Below are 13,520 nucleotides of genomic sequence, written 5' to 3' on the forward strand. Positions count from 1 at the left end.
TTCTAGTTTCTAAATCACTGGTACTCTATGTTCTTTCCACTGCAGTGAGCTGAAGCTGAAGAAAGAGGTGTCTAAGAGCAATGGGGAGGTGGTGGGGGTCAGCTGTAAGAGGCCTCTGCAGCAGTACAAGGAGAGCCTAGCTGACAAGATGGACACCACAGAGGTCCTGCCTGAGGACCATGATGAGGACTATGTCAGTATTACTTTATACTTCAAGGAATATTGGATTTTTAGTTTTTTTTACCAATGTTGTTATTCGGAATTCTTATCCATGCTCCCCCCTCACTTTTACAGACATTGGGTACCTACTAAATCACTCCCAACATTAAGACATTTACTGATATTGCTTGATATTTCATCACATTTTGTAGATATTGCTTATGTGATTTAAAGATGCTATAGACAAATAGTTCCAGAGCTCTGTCTGTACATTTTTTGCATCACTCCAGATTGCACAAGATTGTGAGGGATGATACATTAGCCTTACATGTCTTTTACTGCTAAGGTGTCGTAACTCATACTAAATGAATACCTCTCACAAAATTCTGTGACCTGATTGGTGCTGAAAACTCGCTGATAGTCTCTGATTTATCATTAATGTTTCAAAATGGAAACATTTCAATGTATACACAAATTCAGAATGATTTCCATACTACCTCATAAACACTGTCCTGATTGCCTGCACCAACATATCACATTGCTCTAGTCTATACTGTATTTGTGAGTATTCTTAGTCTTATTAGAATGTTCCTGAATATTATAGTGTTCTAGTGTGTAAATCCTGCTGTTTGTGCATCAAACAGGAGGAGAAAGACAGCAGGAAGACGACGCGTGGAGCTCCGCGAGGCAGGAGGAAGCGGAGGGGGGATGCAGCCCTGCTGAGACACAGTAAGTAGAAACAGGCAGTGGAAGGGATACCTGTGAGGGCTGTGTCCCAAATGGCACCCTATTCCCTATGTAGTGCATTATGGGGCCTGATCAAAGGTAGAGCACTATATAGGGGATCGCGTGCCATTTGGGACTGTCTCTTGGGACAGAATCTTCTCGCTATTTCCAAATCACTATATTCATATAATCACTGCCATTGCACACACACAAACTGTATGTAATTTAATGTATTACTCGTTACAATCAAATCATTATTTATGGCAGCTGTTCCATATGGAGGGAAGAAGAAGTCTTGGTGTTGGGCTTCCTATCTGGAGCAGGACAAAGCCATCGCTGCCCCCACTAAACTGTTCAAAGAGGTGAGCTATCATACCCCCCAGGCCTGTCTAGAATTGGTTATTAACTGAGGTCTAACCCATTATCATTCTCTGTTTCCTTCGAGTCATTCTAGTTTTTTCCTATTTCTCCTTTTTTTGTCATTCAACGTTTATATGCAATTTCACATCGAGGCCTACATTGTGTCCTGCATGTTTAGAGTTAATTTATTCAACTCATTAATCATATTATTCTTTGCCTACAGCAACACTGTTAAGTTTATTATTTATTCTACATAAGTCTGGGAATATGTATTTTAAACGAATATGTCCCATTTTCCTTTCAGCACCAGGCCTTCCCCCAGAGTAAGAATGGATTCCGGGTGGGGATGAGGCTGGAGGGTGTGGACCCAGAACATCCCTCCATGTACTGTGTGCTCACTGTAGCTGAGGTAACCTCTCACCTTGACTCCTCATCGCTGCCCTCTCAGAGGAGTCTAAACTCATGGCATGGATATCTTCAGCTTTGGGAAGATCTGAAGCAAAGTCTGCATTGTTCTTGTTCCAGTGCATAGCAATAGTTGTGTTCACTAACATGTACTGTATGTGTTGCTATGCAATGGCATTTAGCAAATGACAGTATTTATACGACCATAAATGCTTGTTTGGTTTTGAATTATGTCCACTTTTCTACTTTGGCATCATGTGCACGTCTGGTCAGTATGCTGCTACTTCATCTCTGTGTAGCAAACACAGGATTACCATGTTAGGTATGAAGATGCTTAATGCTTCTTCCATGTTTAGGTTTCAGGACACCGAATACGGCTTCACTTTGACAAGAACTTGGACTGCTATGACTTCTGGGTGAATTCCAACTCTGCAGACATCCACCCTGTGGGATGGTGTGAGAAAACGGGACACAAGCTGCACCCCCCCAAAGGTAAGAGACATGCTAACTTTGACAGATATCCACCTGGAAAAGATAATAATGTATGGATTGCTTGTCATTTTGGATGGGATATTTTCAAACTGTTACTTTAGGACTTCCTCATCTTCTTCTCATTAGTATTTCCTTACTGCTGTATTTGATTTATTACAGGAAATTTGAATTATTATTATTATAATTAGTGGCCATTTTTGTAGGGGTTGATACATTTTTTTAAGGGAAAATCAAGTCTGACATTTCAAAGTAGAAATTACAAACTTCAGAATTTTTTACCTCAAATACACTACACGTTTGAAATGTCTTGCATTGCAGGAAAGTTCTCCTGCAACAGGGTGATCAAATTAATATCCTACATCTGTATGTCATTTAGGGATGGTTATAGTGGGTATACTTTGACAAGCAGGTGTGCAAGCAGGTTATCCATGGCAACAGGAAAACTGGAAAACAGTTCTAAACTATTTTGAAAACACAAAGATTTTATTTATATGACTTTTATGTATGATTACTAGCATACTTGAAATTTAACCAGCAAAATGTAATTAGGAGGAAAATAATTTCCCCCCAGTTCTTTATGGAAACGTGAATATAATCCTTGTCATTTCTCTATGGATGGACAGGTATGAAGGATGAGGAGTTTGGCTGGTCGTCATACATCAAACAGAGCAAAGCCCAGGCAGCTCCCAAGGCCCTGTTTGAGAATCAGAACACGGTAAGAGAAGCCTACAGACCTAGATTAGGCCGGGGACACACTCAGATGCATGAACACAAATGAAATCGACATACATCATTGTCCATTTTTGACCGTCAGAAGTACAACTCAAGTAAACTATTTTCGGACGAGTTGCATTCATTTTTTGTCAATCATCTCCCTTGTCATTCATCTGGCAACAGATGAATCCCATTTAAAAAGCATTTGCTCCATCCGAAATTCTCTGACACAAAATCTCAATGTGTCCACTTTCATATTGCTTTAATAGTAATGTTTTACCACCACTAGGTAAAACTGTTTAGTTAAGACTACACATCAATCATTGACGTACAGTACTTGACATCAGCCCATTCAACATAGATTTGACGCAGATGCATGTGCAGTTTAAAGGGTTTAAAGTACAGGTGCAGTTTTCTACAGCAGGAAAATAATCCTGCAGCAACAGGAAATGTGAATTATTATGTGGATTATAATTAATTTACTTTTTTTGTAGGGGTTTATACATTTTTTCATAAGTCTGACATTTGTAAGTGGAAATTACAAACTTCAGAAGCCTTCAGAATACACTGCAAGTTTAAAATGTCATGCATTGCAGGAAAGTTATCCTGCAACAGGGTGATCAAATTAAGATCCTATATCTGTAGGGTTATGGATGAAGTAACCTTTGCCTCTGAGTAACTGTCCTATGTATATTTTCCAGACTGTCACCCCTTTAGGATTCAGAATTGGGATGAAGCTGGAGGCCATTGACAAGAAGAACCCCTCCTTCATCTGTGTTGCCACAGTAACAGACATGGTGGACAGTCGATTCCTGGTGCACTTTGATAACTGGGATGAGAGCTATGACTTCTGGTAATGTCTAACTTTGTGATTACATTTCCTTCAGTACTCAAAATCAAAGCACTGTATCATCATCAGCAGTGATTTGTGTTAACTGATGTCATATCATAATCATATTGCTTTGGAGTCTGTGTTGGTTTAGCTTGTTGCAGAATTGGGCACTAGATGGTGCTAGATTATTAAAACAGAAGGTTTGTGTCTCAGAGGAGAAAATCATTGCCTCTTACCAAAGTGTTTATTATTCATATTTTACACAAGCAAACATGCTACATCACTTGAATCTGCATTATTGCTTTCAGATTTGGAAGACAAAAATGTCTGTACCATGAATTATTATTTTAACACTGGCACGCACATCACTTTTCTCACAATTATTTAGTCTTATTTTTTTCCCCCTTTTATTGGTTTCTTATTGCATTTGTTTGGCTCTCACAATTCTTAATGCTTCCGTTTCCCCCCTCAGTTTTCATCATTCTGACTGAGAACTGCGTGTGTGGTTACAGTCGTTACTGTCGATTTGTGCCCACTTTGACCTCTCCCAGCTGTGGATTTAGATTGCCAGCCAGGAGGAAGTCTCCATCTGCATGATGCAGGAGCTTGTATTGGATGAATTATGGATGATCGTCAATAAATGTCAAGGAGGAGAGGAGTTAGAGAAAGAGTAGAGCCCAGAGCGGCTAAGGTAGGAGCAGACTCATCCAGGGAGATGACTTTCTCACACGTGGTGTCACTACATATCACATCAGCCAATCACAGCCAGTCACAGGCCACTCCAACATCACAGCTCGGGCCAGAGAGCAGCTAAACCACTCCACTCTGCTCAATCCTGGCCTGGCAAGAGAGTAGGACACTGGGGGGAGTGCGGCGATGCAGATTTTTCTGGTTTCCTGTGCTGACGATATCTATAAATCGGTCTACTAATACAGGACTAGTAAAAGCCCATTGCACTACTGAGATTATTCCGCACTGGCACACCACAATAGGGATTGGCTTTACAGTATGTTGAGTACATGGTGAAATAGTAAACAGTTTAACTCTCCAAAGATATTTCAGTAACAGCCTATTGGACAAGTAAGGAGGGTTGCAATATACTAAACAGATTTGCAAGCCCCTTGCAATTTATCCAGCAATGCCGATGCAATAACGGCATCATAACAGTATTAATACCTGTAGTTGCACCTAAACAATGCTACTCATCAGGTCAATGATGTGCCCTCCATCATTCATTGATGGGTGAATGTTGTCCTACTGATGTTTGTCGCGCAGAGAGGTATTCGTAGGAAGCTGTGAGAGAAGTGTAGTTTTTCACCCTGACTGTCCCGATACATCAAAGTGTATGTTGCATAACATGCCATCATGGCCAAATGCACGCCACAGTGGGTCAGACTCTGTCACATTGTCAATTGATCTATTCCTCTGTCTGTATTCTCAGTCATTAACATGATCCTCATTCAATCACTCATAACAGTGGGGATTCATATCATAAACTTCATGTCTTAACAGTTTATGGAGACAGGGGGAAAGGGAAAGGGGGATACCTAGTCAGTTGCACAACTGAATGCGTTCCACATTTAACCCAACCTTTCAGTTTCTGGCCGAATGGCAGGTAGCCTAGTGGTTAAGAGTGTTAGGCCAGTAACCAAAAGGTTGCTGGTTTGAATCCCGAGCTGGCAAGTTTTAAAAAAATCTGCTGTTCTGCCCTTGAGCAAGGTAGTTAACCCCCAACAACTGCTCCTCGTGTGCTGATGACGTTGATTAAGGCGGCCCCCTGCACCTCTGATTCAGAGGGGTTGGGTTGAATGTGGAAGACACATTTCGCTTGAATGCATTCAGTTGTGTAACTGACTAAATATTCCCTTTCCCTCTTAATGACTAGGCTACCTGCCGCAATAGGAAAGGGGGAAATTTCACATTGGTGAGCTGATGGCATTTTTACCACTGTCCTTCTCCTGCTCTTCTGTAGGTGTGATGCAACCAGTCCCTACATCCACCCAGTGGGCTGGTGTCAAGACAACGACAGGATTCTCACGACCCCTCCAGGTGACATACTAACTCCTGTCAATCATTATTGTCACTATTTGTCCTGTAGATACCAGGATATAGTGTGTAATGATGACTGACCATACAGTTATACACGGAACCCAAACTGGCTGCGCGTGCGCCATTGTACATAAATGTATTTTGTCCCCCTACACCAAACGCGATCACGACACGCAGGTTAAAATATCAAAACAAACTCTGAACCAATGACATTCATTTGGGGACAGGTCGAAAAGCATTAAACATGTATGGCAATTTATCTAGTTAGCTTGCACTTGCTAGCTAATTTGTCCTATTTAGCTAGCTTGCTGTTGCTAGCTAATTTGTCCTGGGATATTTACATTTTACAGTTAAGTCATTTAGCAGACGCTCTTATCCAGAGCGACTTACAAATTGGTGCATTCACCTTATGATATCCAGTGGAACAACCACTTTACAATAGTGCATCTAAATCTTTTAAGGGGGGGGGGTTAGAAGGATTACTTTATCCTATCCTAGGTATTCCTTAAAGAGGTGGGGTTTCAGGTGTCTCCGGAAGGTGGTGATTGACTCCGCTGTCCTGGCGTCGTGAGGGAGCTTGTTCCACCATTGGGGTGCCAGAGCAGCGAACAGTTTTGACTGGGCTGAGCGGGAACTGTGCTTCCTCAGAGGTAGGGGGGCCAGCAGGCCAGAGGTGGATGAACGCAGTGCCCTTGTTTGGGTGTAGGGCCTGATCAGAGCCTGAAGGTATGGAGGTGCCGTTCCCTTCACAGCTCCGTAGGCAATCACCATGGTCTTGTAGCGGATGCGAGCTTCAACTGGAAGCCAGTGGAGAGAGCGGAGGAGCGGGGTGACGTGAGAGAACTTGGGAAGGTTGAACACCAGACGGACCGCAAGTTACATGCTGACCAGACCGGACACGTTGTGTGGGCGAGCGTCGCAAAATACATTTAGAAATGTATGTTATTCAATTATTGCACCCACACTGCTCGCGCGCGCCAAGGAGCGTCTGCGTTACCAAGGGCTAAAATAGAACTCCTTTCTATTTGTGACGCAGATCGCGCTGCAAGTCCTGCCTCTCCCATCTCCTCATTGGTTTATAGAAGCAGGTACCCACGTGCCATCTCCTCATTGGTTATACCCACGTGGGTGATTGAAAGACGAAGTGTTTTGCCGGTTGTCATGGTAATACTATGAAAGTGTACATGCCAATCACCATATAAGTTCAAAGATGAAAAAGCCTGGAAGGAGGAGAGATGACTATAAATGATTCGGTTGGCCGTTTTATGTGTGTATTAATTGTTGGAGTAGAGGACCTTGTGCATTTCAGGTAAAATAACAACTCAATGTTTATATCCCAGGACAAATTAGCTAGCAACAGCAAGCTAGCTAAATAGGACAAATTAGCTAGCAAGTGCAAGCTAACTAGCTAAATTGCCATACATGTTTAATGCTTTTCGACCTGTCCCCAAATTAATGTCATTGGTTCAGAGTTGGTTTTGATATTTTAACCTGCATGTCATGATCGCGTTTGGTGTAGGGGGACAAAATTAATTTATGCACGATGGCGCACGATGGAGCTCGCGCCCAGCCGGTTTGGGTTCCGTGTTAGAGTAAAAAACACATGAAAAGTTCCCAAACAGATGATCTGATCTATAAATGATGTTATTCCACTGTGGAGTAGACAGATGGTTTCGAGTACCAGATAGCACAAGGGACTTTACCCGCCCGCCCACACACTACATAATATAGCATAACATGCTCAATCTGGATCAATCTTTTCCCTTGCTCTAGGTTACCCCAGTGTCAAGGATTTCTCCTGGGGAAAGTATCTGGAGGAGACCAACTCATCACCGGCCCCTGCCAGGGCTTTCAAAGGGGTGAGGCTGTCTCTCTCTATCATCGGCCGTAAGATGATGTGGCAGCCCCCCATCCACATCCAAACACAATTTACTAGAGTAGCCTAGCTGGCTGTCTGCCTGCTGCAGAGTGACATATGACATGCGGCCTCACACCCCCCTCTCCCTCTACAGAAACCCCCCCACACCTTCCTGCCACTCATGAAGCTGGAGACGGTGGACAAGAGGAACCCCATGCTTGTCAGAGTGGCCACCGTGGTAGACACTGAGGACCACAGGATCAAAGTGAGAACATATCCATCAGTCTCTATCTACTGTAAACCTCTCCTTAGGACGCGCACCCAGCCCTTCCATGTGTTTGATCTATTCCATAGCTAGCACACCTGATTCAACTTGTCAACTAATCATCAAGCCAATGAGTAGGTGAATCAGGAGAGCTAGTTCAGGGCTAAAACAAAATAGTGAAATGTCTGGGGGTCCCCAAGGAGAGTTTTGAGACACAATGATCTATCTGACTCCTCTCACTGTGTCTATCATTATCTATCTGTGTTTATATGACTCCTGTCACTGTGTCTATCATTATCTATCTGTGTTTATATGACTCCTGTCACTGTGTCTATCATTATCTATCTGTGTCTATCTGACCCCTGTGTCTACCGGTATCTACAGTATCTGTACTCCACACTGGATTCATTCAGAATGGCAGTGTCACTCAGCTGTAGCAACACTTCTATCTGTGTCAATAACTTCGAATGCTCCCTTCCTTCACTAGTTTGTAGCTCAGACCTGGAGATGAGTTTCACCAGGTGTTTTGTGTGGTTCAGTTCAGCTGTACAGGACGATTAGCCATTACGTCACTCATCTGCACTGTGAACTACAGTATGTAACTTTTTAGATTTGAAAGAGTATAATCTTAGATTCCAGAATTATATGCCTAATCCGAGCCCTGTATAGCGCCTATATTTCAAAATGTATCTGTAAAAAATGTAAAGGAATTTCACATAGAAAGTTGGAAGGAAATGAAAGTGTCCTGTATATGGCAAATAAGTGAAATGCACTGATGTACTGCATTGGGAATGAATCGAAAAATTATTCAAGTCCCTGGCATTGTCACATCCCATTGTCCCAGTACATTTTTTATGTAATTTGTTTTATTTAACTAGGCAAGTCATTCAAGAACAAATTCTCATTTACAATGACGCCCTACTCCGGCCAAACCCGGACGATGCTGGGCCAATTGTGCGCCGCTCTATGGGACTCCCAATCACGGCCAGATGTGATACAGCCTGGATTCGAACTAGGTACTATAGTGACGCTTCTTGCACTGAGATGCAGTGCCTTAGACCGCTCGGGAACCCGAGTGGTGTCAAATGAACACCTACCTGACTTCCTCCGTGAGATATAAGCTTCACGTTCCATGAACTCTGAAGTGAACAGTAGGTCAGTGTCAGTGGCCAGCCGGCTGCCTGGGGGGAGTCATGAGGGGATTGCATTGTGCTGGGACATTAGTGCAGGACAGGTATCTATCCGCAGAGGGCAGTAGTGTCACCTCCCCCTTCTTCTCTCATCCCTCTCTCCTCTTCTCTAACCTGCTGCTCCTGCTGATGGGCCATAGAGCAGTCTTTCTTTCCCCTGCTCTCCAGCCCTACAGTATGTCAATGCCTTTACCTCAGCCTTACTTATGTCTATACTGTTCAGTCATCTCTGTCTAAACCCTTCTGTCCATTGAGCAAAAATAACCCTTCATAGCATATCTCTACTCTATACAGTCCCTCAGGTTTCTAAAGTCCTAACCCCTACCTGTCCACCTACTGGAAGATTACCCTGATTCATTCTCTGATTCATTCTCAGTTTACATATTTATTCATGGATCTACCGACTCCAGGAGAATCCTTTTTCAAATCACGCAAGACAAAATATTTATTTTTATTTGGAATTGAAAACCAGATAAAGTTAAACAGGCATATTTATAAAACAAGCATGAGTTTGGAAGGTTAAAACTATTCAATATTAAGGCATTAAACCTCTCTCTTAAAGCCTCCATTAGTCAAAAATGATATCTAAATCCAAACTGGTTACTAAGAGAGGCCCATCCTATGCTTAAGAGTGGGCTCTTTTCCTTTTTGCAGATTAAAACCATACATTTTCAGTTTATTGACAATGGATCCCTGTTTAAGTATCCTCCCTTTTAAATTAAGCCATAAAGATTTGGCTACAATTTCAATTTCATCCTCCAGGAAAGGCAGATCAAATATTACAGCAAATAATATGGCTAAACTCCACTGTACTGATAGAGAAAACAACCATTTTCTTGGAAAACATTTACAAGGAGGGTATAATATTTATGAAGAACATTGTAAACAAGGACGGTAAAATTATGTCACACAAGCAACTAACCCCCCCTTTTCCCCTGGATTCACCTGGTCAGTCTATGTCATGGAAAGAGCAGGCATTCATTTCAATTTAAGCTATTATATAAAATCCTTGCTACAAAAAGAATGCTCAATATATGGGGCATTGAACAGTCAGCATTGTGCAGACTCTGCCACAAGGAAACAGATTCAATAGAACATGTGTTCTGGTACTGTCCATTGGCAGCTCGCTTTTGGGGGAATAGTTGTTATGGTTGTTATGCCAGGAATGGTTGTCATGTCATAATATCAGGGTTCAGATGGGCCTGCAAACTGTATTGTTAGGGGATCTGAAAAAACGCGATCAGTCAATGTGAAATATCATTACTCTTCTGTAAAGTATTTATTTTTAGGGTAATATCGTCAGAAATGTTACAAATAGAGAGGTTCAGGACCCTCATAACACATCACAGTCAAATGGAGGGATGTATTGCAAAAGGAAATAACAAAATGGTATTATACTGGGAAAGATGGGCTAGACTGTGGACATCGGAGGGTCGGAGTTAAGATCACAATGAATGGTGGATTTACCCGCTGTGGGTGAACTTTCAGAACTTGCAGAATGAGGAAATTAGGAATAGATGTATAATTATTCAACTACATGTACCGTACATGTGAGCGAAAATAGCTGCTAGTTGAAGTATTGTTATCAGTTAGTTTACTCCAGTCAAGAGAGGGGCGATAAGGTTGGGGAAAATACATAAGTAAGGGGAATTAGAAATTATGCAAACAATGAAATTGATAGAACCCAAGACCTATCAACAACATTAAAGCTGATCTACCTCCCCCCACACTCACACACAAATATATTAAATCAATCCTAACCCCTAAACTGTACTCTACTTTCACTCCTTCATTCATATACAAGCCTTTAGATGGGATCTGGACCTCTGTCCTGACTTCTATCTTCCATTCCACCACCACCATTCCAAGGCAGTGTTCTCTAAATCTCCTTCCATCCCCACAATCACTATCACTCACACACAAACCAACACTACATGCATTTCATGCTCTCATTGTCCTTCAACAATTACATGCGTTATCTTACTGCTTCCCCTTCTCAGTTCCTCTGTAAACCATCACTTGCTTCATATTTCATGTTGTCTTCAACTGTAATAGGGGTGTTCAGCCAGGGAGGGAAGAAGGCTGTAGACTAGGAGGGTCTGCCTTTCCACAACTCCCTGGTGTGCTCCTGTCTCCTCTTGTTTGCCCCACACTGTGAAGCACACTCTCATTGTCAGGAGTGTGAATCAGAACTGAGGGAGAGATAGTGATCAACTCGGTTGTGTGTCTGCCTCACATAGATAGCAGGGCTAGCCAGCTGTAAGAGGCAGCGCCAGGGGCTTCAGTCAGAGACAATACTTGTCAGGTAGACTGGTGCAATCACTAATTCAGCTTCCTACCTCCAAGACATGTTTTTATCATGTCTACCATGGTTTTGACAATCTCTTTTCCCCACATTTCTATATTTAGCTATTTTACTGTGACTGTTTGTCCTTGGTTTGTGTGTTCCTTTAGATCCATTTTGATGGCTGGACGGATGAGTATGACTACTGGGTGGACACAGACAGTCCAGACATCCACCCTGCGGGCTGGTGTGCTAAGACTGGCCACCCCCTCCAGCCCCCGATCAGTGAGTGGCTTTATGACTCATCCTAATCTATTCATGTCCAGCTCCCTGCCTCAGTTCAAGACCTACGGTTCCTAGCAGACACACTTCGAGCCAGGCCTCCATTGATGCTCATCCCATTCCATCCTAAATGGCGTAATATGCTTTCCCTGAAAAGACGGTTCCATCTTTGCATTGTTTTAATCTGATCTGCCGTCATTATATTTAAGAAGTAGTTGAAGCCTTGTTTGTGAAAAGAATTGCTCAAAATAACTCATGTTTGATGGCTCCTGAGTCCTGCCTCTCTCTGTGGTCAATATCCTGTATTTTACCCAGAGGATGCTGGGAGCAGAACAATGAACTTCCCTCTGCCTCCCCTTCCCCTTCCTGATCATTTCTCCCTGTGTAATGGTGTCCATGGAAACGTGGAGTGGAGAAGTCGATGCTGCCGTCATATTTCAGAGTACAGAGCTGGTTTCTCAGAGAGAGAGCTACTGCATCACATGGCAGCTCACTCGTGTCATAAGGACAGATCCAGGGAAATATCTGCTTTTTCTCTACCTGTATGGCTCTCATTAGTTGAGGGTGACACCTACTCCTTGTGACTCTGAGGCTATCCTAATATGGACACTGTACTGCACATTAGCAATACATGAATCCAATAGATGTTGTAACATTATTCTAGGATGGTTTGCCTGAAGTCATGTTGTGAATAATGTCTCACTAGGTACAGTACCAATCAAAAGTTTGGACACACCTACTCATTCAATGATTTTTCTTTATTTGTACTATTTTCTACATTGTAGAATAATAGTGAAGACATCAAAACTATGAAATAACACATGGAATCATCTAGTAACCAGAAAAGAGTTAAACAAATCTATATATTTGATATTTTAGATTCTTCAAAGTAGCCACCCTTGGCCTTGATGATAGCTTTGCACACTCTTAGCATTCTCTCAACCAGCTTTACCTGGCCTGTTTTGTCCAAAGTCTTGAAGAAATTGTCACATATGAATGAGCACTTGTTGGCTGCTTTTCCTTCACTCTGCAGTCCAACTCATCCCAAACCATCTCAATTGGGTTGAGGTCAGGTGATTGTTGAGACCAGGTCATCTGATGCAGCACTACATCACTCTCCTTCCTGGTCAAATAGCCCTTACACAGCCTGGAAGTCCTGTGATAGTCCCACTAAGCGCAAACCAGATGGGATGGCGTATCGCTGCAGAATGATGTGGTAGCCATGCTGGTTAAGTGTGCTTTGAAATCTAAATAAATCACTGACAGTGTCACCAGCAAAGCACCCCCACACATCACACCTTCTCCTCCATGCTTCACAGTGGGAAGTACACATGCGGAGATCATCTGTTCACCTACTTTGCGTCTCACAAAGACACAGCGGTTGGAACCAAAAATCTATAATTTGGACTCATCAGACCAAAGCACAGATTTCCACCGGTCTAATGTCCATTGCTTGTTTTTCATGGCCCAAGCAAATCTCTTCTTCTTATTGGTGTCCTGATTTACACAGTCTCCTCTGAACAGTTGATGTTGAGATGTGTTTGTCACTTGAACTCTGTGAAGCATTTATTTGGGCTGCAATTTCTGAGGCTGGTAACTAATTAACTTATTCTCTGCAGCAGAGGTAACTCTGGGTCTTCCTTTCCTGTGGCGGTCCTCATGAGAGCCAGTTTCATCATAGCGCTTGATGGTTTTTGCAACTGCAAAGTTCTTGACATTTTCAGGATTGACTAACCTTCATGTCTTAAAGTAATGATGGACTGTCGTTTCTCATTGCTTATTTGAGCTGTTCTTGCCATAATATGGACTTGGTTATTTACCAAATAGGGCTATCTTCTGTATACCAACCCTACCTTGTCACAACACAACTGATTGGCTCAAACGCATTAAGAAGGAAATAAATG

At 42.5% G+C, this 13,520-nt stretch overlaps 1 protein-coding gene across 2 annotated transcripts in view; it reads left to right on the forward strand.

Annotated features, from left to right (window-relative positions):
- The window catches only part of LOC106571356 (lethal(3)malignant brain tumor-like protein 3), a 41,546-nt gene that overhangs the window by 9,238 nt on the left and 18,788 nt on the right, over positions 1 to 13,520 (forward strand). For both annotated transcript variants that reach the window (XM_014144346.2, XM_014144345.2), the window contains exons 5-15: positions 46 to 193; positions 804 to 888; positions 1,153 to 1,247; positions 1,550 to 1,654; positions 2,007 to 2,142; positions 2,766 to 2,857; positions 3,558 to 3,709; positions 5,661 to 5,737; positions 7,511 to 7,596; positions 7,750 to 7,860; positions 11,505 to 11,619. In XM_014144346.2, the coding sequence (XP_013999821.1) occupies positions 46 to 193; positions 804 to 888; positions 1,153 to 1,247; positions 1,550 to 1,654; positions 2,007 to 2,142; positions 2,766 to 2,857; positions 3,558 to 3,709; positions 5,661 to 5,737; positions 7,511 to 7,596; positions 7,750 to 7,860; positions 11,505 to 11,619 (1,202 nt within the window). The remainder of the gene's footprint in view (positions 1 to 45; positions 194 to 803; positions 889 to 1,152; positions 1,248 to 1,549; positions 1,655 to 2,006; positions 2,143 to 2,765; positions 2,858 to 3,557; positions 3,710 to 5,660; positions 5,738 to 7,510; positions 7,597 to 7,749; positions 7,861 to 11,504; positions 11,620 to 13,520) is intronic.

This window comes from Salmo salar, chromosome ssa15, assembly GCF_905237065.1.
Source record: "Salmo salar chromosome ssa15, Ssal_v3.1, whole genome shotgun sequence".
NCBI lineage: Eukaryota > Metazoa > Chordata > Actinopteri > Salmoniformes > Salmonidae > Salmo > Salmo salar.